This window comes from Strongylocentrotus purpuratus, unplaced genomic scaffold (genome assembly GCF_000002235.5).
Source record: "Strongylocentrotus purpuratus isolate Spur 01 unplaced genomic scaffold, Spur_5.0 spur5_scaffold_19, whole genome shotgun sequence".
Lineage (NCBI taxonomy): Eukaryota > Metazoa > Echinodermata > Echinoidea > Camarodonta > Strongylocentrotidae > Strongylocentrotus > Strongylocentrotus purpuratus.
The window spans coordinates 29802142-29809216 of NW_022145604.1; the positions used below are offsets into that span (position 1 = coordinate 29802142).

General features: G+C 35.3%; 1 protein-coding gene across 1 annotated transcript; it reads left to right on the plus strand.

Annotated features, from left to right (window-relative positions):
* The first annotated feature begins 4129 nt into the window (after nucleotides 1-4129).
* LOC105438867 (tripartite motif-containing protein 45-like) lies at nucleotides 4130-5956 on the plus strand. Its single transcript, XM_030989898.1, has one exon. It carries the CDS (start codon nucleotides 4130-4132, stop codon nucleotides 5954-5956), a length of 1827 nt encoding a protein of 608 aa, XP_030845758.1.
* Nucleotides 5957-7075: the final 1119 nt, after the last annotated feature.

Sequence of the window (7075 nt, forward strand, 5' to 3'; positions counted from 1 at the left end):
TTAAGACTTGCAATATCTCAATATCTATCCTCGGCGCAATCAAAACGAGAACTCCTTTACTGTGATTAGAACCATGACTAAAATAAGTAGAACCCTCCCACATTGAAGCCCACTTGTCCTCACAATCGCTAGTACTAAATGTTTCTTGTAGGAAAACAATGTCCGCCCCTTTATCTTTACACCAGAAAAATATGCGTTCCCTTTTATCTCTGCCCCTGATCCCTTTCACGTTGAGGGAGAACAATTTACAATTAATCAGAACATCCATAACCTATCACACACAAGAAAATTTAACCCAGTCCCAGAGCCAATCCCCCACCTTAAAGGACCCCACGAAAAGCAAGAACGAAACCCCGTCATCTGGGAAAGAAACTGATACATGTAAGGCATGCAATATTGCAGCTCCCCCGCCCCACCCCTCCCACTCTAAAAATTTCTATTTGAAGGTAACATTCCCGAAAATAAGGCTATAAAGGATTATGTACCCTCTCCACATTGAAGGTGCTATAATAGCCTGACTTACAGAATACACAAAATAAATGCTTCCTTGCAATTATAAAAAAAAAAACATGTCATGTACGAAAATCTTTGAAGGCTCTTGAATCTATTAATCACAAATTGATTAAGTATTCAGGAGTAAATTACATTTCAATAATCAACATATAAAAAGGGAACATCCTTAATAATCACAGGGTTGTAAACCAGTATCTTCCCATATAATAGCTTAACTACCAAGTAAATACCAACATGAAAAACATGCAGCTGGTAAGTACACCTGGGAACAACCAATACTCTCCGAAGCTACATCTTATCTTCTCTTATTAAGGAGTGATGCATTTCACCAACAGTCTCACAATAATAACTACAGACCTTGGAATTTGCATGCATATAAAAATAAAAAAATTTAAACAAAAAGATGACATTCTTGAAACGCATGTAGTTCGAAGCTTAAATACTTCTCAAACATAAGGAAATTTGACCTGGCAACAGCCCTGAAAAAAAAAAGGAAGCAATTATTTGACTAAGAATAAGAGTTATCCATTTACATTCCAATACTCTCCGAAGCTACATCTTTTCTTCTCTTATTAAGGAGTGATGCATTTCACCAACAGTCTCACAATAATAACTACAGACCCTTGGAATTTGCATGCATATAAAAAAAAAAAAATTAAACAAAAAGATGACATTCTTGAGACGCATGTAGTTCGAAGCTTAAATACTTCTCAAACATAAGGAAATTTGACTTGGCAACAGCCCTGAAAAAAAAATGAAGCAATTATTTGACTAAGAATAAGAGTTATCCATTTACATTCCAATACTCTCCGAAGCTACATCTTTTCTTCTCTTATTAAGGAGTGATGCATTTCACCCAATCAACAGTCTCACAATAGAAACTACAGACTCTTGGAATTTGCATGCATATAAAAAAAGTTTTTTTTTTTTTTTTCCCCTCTCCTCTAGAACTGTCAAATAGATTTTCCATTGGGAGAACAAAAGCATTTCCAGTATGCTAATAAGTGTATTGCTTCTCGTGACATAATAGATAAGTACACCTGAAAAAAATGAAGCAATTATTTGACTAAGAATAAGAGTTATCCATTTACATTCCAATACTCTCCGAAGCTACATCTTTTCTTCTCTTATTAAGGAGTGATGTATTTCACCAACAGTCTCACAATAATAACTACAGACCCTTGGAATTTGCATGCATATAAAAAAAAAAAAAATTAAACAAAAAGATGACATTCTTGAGACGCATGTAGTTCGAAGCTTAAATACTTCTCAAACATAAGGAAATTTGACTTGGCAACAGCCCTGAAAGAAAAATGAAGCAATTATTTGACTAAGAATAAGAGTTATCCATTTACATTCCAATACTCTCCGAAGCTACATCTTTTCTTCTCTTATTAAGGAGTGATGCATTTCACCCAATCAACAGTCTCACAATAGAAACTACAGACTCTTGGAATTTGCATGCATATAAAAAAAGTTTTTTTTTTTTTTTTTTCCCCTCTCCTCTAGAACTGTCAAATAGATTTTCCATTGGAAGAACAAAAGCATTTCCAGTATGCTAATAAGTGTATTGCTTCTCGTTACATAATAGATAAGTACACCTGAAAAAAATGAAGCAATTATTTGACTAAGAATAAGAGTTATCCATTTACATTCCAATACTCTCCGAAGCTACATCTTTTCTTCTCTTATTAAGGAGTGATGCATTTCACCAACAGTCTCACAATAATAACTACAGACCTTGGAATTTGCATGCATATAAAAAAAAAATTTAAACAAAAAGATGACATTCTTGAGACGCATGTAGTTCGAAGCTTAAATACTTCTCAAACATAAGGAAATTTGACTTGTCAACAGCCCTGAAAAAATAATGAAACAATTATTTGACTAAGAATAAGAGTTATCCATTTACATTCCAATACTCTCCGAAGCTACATCTTTTCTTCTCTTATTAAGGAGTGATGCATTTCACCCAATCAACAGTCTCACAATAGAAACTACAGACTCTTGGAATTTGCATGCATATAAAAAAAAAAAAATATTTTTCTTTTTTTTCCCGCTCCTCTAGAACTGTCAAATAGATTTTCCATTGAGAGATCGAAAGCATTTCCAGTATGCTAATAAGTGTATTGCTTCTCGTGACATAATAGATTAGTACACCTGAAAAAAAAATGAAGCAATTATTTGACTAAGAATAAGAGTTATCCATTTACATTCCAATATTCTCCGAAGCTACATCTTTTCTTCTCTTATTAAGGAGTGATGCATTTCACCAACAGTCTCACAATAATAACTACAGACCCTTGAAATTTGCATGCATATAAAAAAAAAAAAAAAAATTTAAACAAAAAGATGACATTCTTGAGACGCATGTAGTTCGAAGCTTAAATACTTCTCAAACATAAGGAAATTTGACTTGGCAACAGTCCTGAAAAAAAAAAAATGAAGCAATTATTTGACTAAGAATAAGAGTTATCCAAAACTGTTAAATACTCTCAGTTCTATATATCAATTTTGTTTTCAGACTCTCATCTTTTCTTTATCTTCTTTATCTTCTCCCTCACACTGTTCAGAGTCTGCATCCTTTTCCATCATATTCCTTTACTTACAATAATATTACAATGGTTACCTATTATTAAAGCTTTGGTTAACATAACATTTCTTCACTCACGGCAGTCGATCAGACTGCAAGCTATATAAAAGACATATCAATCACAACTTATTATTGAACATGTGCCTGCCTTACGTAGCATCAAATGCAGTTAGGGGTTTAAACTAAATACCTCAAAACTGGGCACGCTGTGAGATAAACCTCAATTATCTGTATCACTTTCATAGATAGAGAGTAACTCTATACTGATATGAAACTGGCATGATAAATTTGCCAACATACTCTAGTGAGATACATTTTATGTATATCATTGGTCTTCTTTTCTTTTCAATCTCTTTTGTTTTTATAATTGTACATCTTGCATCTATGTTCCCCTAGGGGCAGACAAGAAGGAAAAAAAAAATACATTTGGTCTAAAAGCTTGACCTAATATGAACTCACTGATTGATATGAACTCAAATTGATTTAAAAAAAAAAAAAAAAATTATATCAATCATTTCTTTTACTCTGTTTTCGTCTGCTACACAGGGACGTGGAATAAAAACCTATGAAATAGACAAAAGCTGTATATCAAATCCTATTTTCATACTCTTCAAAAGAAAACAAGTTAGCATATAGTAGACAGTTCAAGACAGAACAGTTATATGTAGTTTGCTCCTCTCTTGTCTAGTTACTTCAATGTTATCTTTCCTGTAGTTTTCCTTTTTCTTTATATAGTCTGCTTCTCTTTTCTATAATTTCTTCATCTGAAGTTTTGATGCAGACAAAAGATTCCAAAGCGGTGGCATTTTTTTATTTTTTTATTACTACACTCAGTTGATGAATAACATCATTTTTTTTTTGTATCAAGATGTAACGGAATATTATATTGTTGACGCGTTATATTGTGCAGGGAAAAGACGTAATGATTCCTCTTCAATACCATCGAATGAATCAATGCTACAATAATCATTGTGTTTTTTTTTTTCTTTTTCTTTTATCTCATATTCCTATAGAATTCGAATCATGGCTGATGCATTAAAGAATGTCACAGCTCAGAGTCTAGAGTGTCCTGTTTGTCTGAATACCTTCACCGATCCCAAGATCCTGTCTTGTTCTCACAACTTCTGCAAGGCCTGTCTAGACAACCTCTTGGAATGCCATGGTAACGACCAGATGCTCCGATGCCCTGTCTGCAGAGCTGAAACCCAGGTCCCAAACCATGATGTCAGCAAATTATCGACGAATCTAGCTTTGAGGTCTCTCATAGAGGACGTGAAGAATCAATATCACCTTTGCTCGATTTGTAAATCCGAGGACAAGACGCAAGCTGTTGTCTTCTGCCAAGACTGTGGCAAGTATCTCTGTATCACATGTCACATCACACACTCTCTGTGGCGAGACTTCATCAGTCATGCGGTCTTACCCATGAGTGAGATCGAATCAGGGAAGGTGTCAGTGCGTATGTACCGTAAATGCAGGAAACACCCAAAAGAGGATGAGGAGTACTTCTGTTCCGACTGCAAGAGATTTGTCTGCTTCAGGTGTGTTGTCATGGAGCATAAAGACGATGAACATCGGGTCATCGAGGCAGCCGTTTATGAAAGCAGCCATATGGAGAATATTGAGGTCCTCAAATCCAAGGCGGAAAAGAAACGCTCTTGCTTTCAGAAATATGTTGATTTCATTGATGAACAGAAGGAATGTGTGAGCAATGTTCAGAAGCAGTGTACAGATGATATCAACAAAGTATTTGATGAATTAGTCCGGCAGTTGACAGAGAAGAAAGAAATCCTCATAGGTGAAGTCAAGGGTAAGACCGAAGGGGTAGAGAAAGAACTGGACAAAATGAAGAAATCAGCTCAGGAGCACATCACTCACTTGACCACCATAGCTGACGTGGTTACCAATAGGACAAAGATACCGCTAGATATGGATGCTTTGGCTGCACACGACACTCTATGTCAAGACTTGCAAGAGGCCTTGAAACAAGAAGATCCTGACTATAAGCAGCCGATGCAATCGAGCAAGAAAGGGAAAAGAGTCACTTTAAAGAGAAACGTTGAAATGGACGAGCTAACTCTCGGTAAGATCGTAAATGCAGTAGCAAAGAACATCGCTTTGCCTGCTGAGAATAGCATGAATGCCATGGTTAGTACACCAGACGGTAAGATGGCAGTGGGATATAGTACAGGTGGCGTGGAGATCTTCTCTGCTGATGGTCAGCTCCAGCAGGCAGTTTTCAAACATGTGGAGATTCATGGAGTAGGGTTCCTCTCTGATGATCGGTATGTTATACTTGATGGCTCAAACAAAATCACACTGTACACACTAGAGCAAACAAAGCTGAATGTAATGTTTGAGACTCTCTTTCGCAATGAGGGTGGATGGGCTAACCTCACTGTAGACGGTGATGATCATGTCTATGTTAGCTACAGGAAAGCTCAAAAGATCCAGGTATTCACACCAGCAGGGGGAAGGGCGATCAGGGAGATACCATGTGATGGGTATGAACCTGAGCAAATTACTTGTTATAATGATTACATGATCACTGCGTCTGGTAATACAATACGATTGATTGACAAACAAGGTGTTGTAAAGTATCAATTAACGGAATTCGGTTATTTCCCATACGTCGCTGCGTCTCAATGGAATACAATCCTGATAGCCAAGTTAAAACACGATGTAGGTTTGGTCAGCATTGATGAGTACACTAACGAGCTGAAGTATGTCCAGAACCTTATCATGGATTACAAGATTGAGAAGCCCAAGTGTTTTTGGTACTATCTCCGTCAGTACCGATCAGGAGAGATCGCTCTCTGCACTACTGATAGACTATATATATTCCACTGAAATTAACAGATGACTCCTCATTACTTACATTGTATCATATCACTGTCTTCAGGCGCATAGGAAGACGGGGGATGTGTGCGTCCGGACCTTTTTTATTTCTGGTAAAAAGAGTAACATAATATTTCGTTGAAAGATGACCCCTCCCCGCCCGTGTTTTTAAAGGCTTCTAACATGCCTTGTGTTTCTGTGACTTCATAAATCGTATATAATATCCAGTGGAATCAGTTATATCTTGAACTAGGTGAAATAGAGTTTTAGGGACTGTTTTAGAAATCACATTCCTAGATCAAGTAGATGAATTTGAATGATTGGACTTTTTAAACATAAAAAGTAACCTCCCTTTTAATATACTTCTGATGTGTTTATCTTTCAAGATTGTATTGTTGACGATGACTCTACATGTGAATGTGACTCTTTTGGTAGCTGCTATATATATGTATAAATGGTGTAGACAATAATTTATTATTGTGGACTCAAAGATTGTTTACAGTAGGCGATAATCATCTTAGTGATTTAATTGTTTATGTATTGCTGTTAAATACATTGAATATCTTTCCTTCATTTTCAACAATGCATTTCAGATCACTTTACGATTATTCAAATTAATGTTTACATTTTATGCAGAATTATGAGAGGACATTTCACTTTTTCATATTAATTTTACTTCTTACAATTTCTCTAGTTGTGTATTAGAGTGTAAGATTTTTAAAAATGACCTTTTGACTGTATGATGTAAGTTGCAAAAGCATTGTAAAAGTAAATTTCAAAATAAGGGTTTATGTTTTCATCTGAAGGACTTTGATATCTTGTTTTATGTTTTCTATGTTAACTTTTTGTCTGGCAAAGTACATGGGAGAAATGGCATGGAACTTGTCTGAAATACCAAATTCATTTATTCACTTTTTGGAGATATTTTGTTTTGTCTGTGTTTTCATTTTTGTTTGCTTGTACTTAATAACATAGAATTAGAAATAGAAAATTTTCTATAATCATTATGATGTTATACTTGTACATTTGATTCTTAATTTTAAACATATGAAGATTTTTGGAGAACTGAAATCGCTAAACTGGCACAATGATAATTATGCAATGCTAAATGTTATATTTGATCTCTTGGTT